General features: G+C 30.4%; 1 protein-coding gene across 1 annotated transcript; it reads right to left on the bottom strand.

Moving 5' to 3' along the window:
• Positions 1-241: 241 nt before the first annotated feature.
• Positions 242-1,430, bottom strand: LOC106109181 (kallikrein-6-like). The gene is made up of 2 exons (XM_013290585.1): positions 1,255-1,430; positions 242-1,065 (listed from the first exon to the last, which is right to left on the bottom strand). The coding sequence occupies exons 1-2, from the start codon at positions 1,417-1,419 to the stop codon at positions 880-882; spliced, it is 351 nt and encodes a 116-aa protein (XP_013146039.1). The 5' UTR covers positions 1,420-1,430; the 3' UTR covers positions 242-879.
• Between the last annotated feature and the right edge of the window lie 6 nt (positions 1,431-1,436).

Here is a 1,436-nt window from a genome sequence, read left to right as displayed (position 1 = left end):
AAGAAGTACACCACACTTTAAGATGCCAGCAGGAGTTACGTGGGGTCAATATGTATCATTTTCGATTGCGGCAATGTTTTCAATGCTTGCCGGTTCGCAGATTGTACACCAGCATTATAAACCCTTAGTAGATTTGAATAAATACATAAATAAAGAGATTGAACATCTCCCTGAAAATCTGCAAGGGAAAATCAAAAATGAACTTAGAGATGAAGGTATTCTTAAGTAAATTGATGTTTGAAGTTTAAATATAGTTTATTTATATTTACTTTGTTGTTTTTTTTACCTACACGGATCTATGTAATGCTGAGTTACAATAACTAATAGAAGCAATGGCTAAAACTATAAATCCCTAGAGATTATTTAAATGACTATTAACCTATTTTCAATTTATTTCTGAATTTTTTTATGGAAAATTATGACTTTCATTATATTACAGTAATTTTAAAAATGAACATAGTTTACAAATATTAAAGGTAGCCAGGAATTGAAATAAATCTGATAAATTTTAAACAGTTTAATTTGGTACATATTTTAATTACTTAACATATTTACAATAAATGAACACTAATTACATTGTACAATATTTTCAGTAATAAATTATTTTTTTATTCTAATTACAATATAAATACAGTCATTTTAGGCCAAGAATAAAAAAGTGGTTTATAAAAATGGCTGATTAGTAGACCACTGAGTATTTTGTCTTATCAATTTTTACATAATAGTAAATTTACTTACATATTTCATTTTCGGAAATGAGAAGAATATGAAAATCGAGAATTTAAAACTTTAACAACTATATTAACAAATAATGTAACATACTCTAAATATTAGAAGACACAGAATACAGTCTTTGTAACTCTAGATGTTGTAAAAAGGTCATCTTGCTGAATTGGATATTGTTTTCTGAATCCAATCCACATGCGATGAGACTGAATCATAGATCCTCGGTCGACCCAATCCTATCTTACTGCAAGCTATTCTCCATCCACTGACTCCAGCTAAACTCCATCTCTTTGAGTTTTCATCAAAGCACATCATTGAACTTCCTGCATATTCTTCTTCCTAAAATTTTACATAAAATACTTTAATACCAGGTACAGGTACAAAAACCTTAATTTACTTAGTGTATAGAGTACATGTATGAAGATAAATTGTTTGTGACATTATATTATAAGACATAGGTCGAGTATTACACATTATAAGTTAAGAAAGATGAAAATGTACAAAAGTGTCTAATCCAAATAAACTTACATCACAATCATCCTTATCATAAAGTGGCTCAGCACAAATGCCATTGGTAATTGCGATGCTAACATTCTCGCAGCTCTGCATCGTTGTTGCGACTACATGGATCCTCTGCAACTGATCTCTATTCCTTGTCCAGCCCAGTGAGTTGCATGTACTCTGATTGTTCATACCTCCCTCGGGAAGGC

This window comes from Papilio polytes, unplaced genomic scaffold (assembly GCF_000836215.1).
Source record: "Papilio polytes unplaced genomic scaffold, Ppol_1.0 DF821289.1, whole genome shotgun sequence".
In the NCBI taxonomy this organism is placed as follows: domain Eukaryota; kingdom Metazoa; phylum Arthropoda; class Insecta; order Lepidoptera; family Papilionidae; genus Papilio; species Papilio polytes.
The sequence above is the reverse complement of the archived record's forward strand: the minus strand, read 5'-3'. Positions and strand labels throughout refer to the sequence as shown.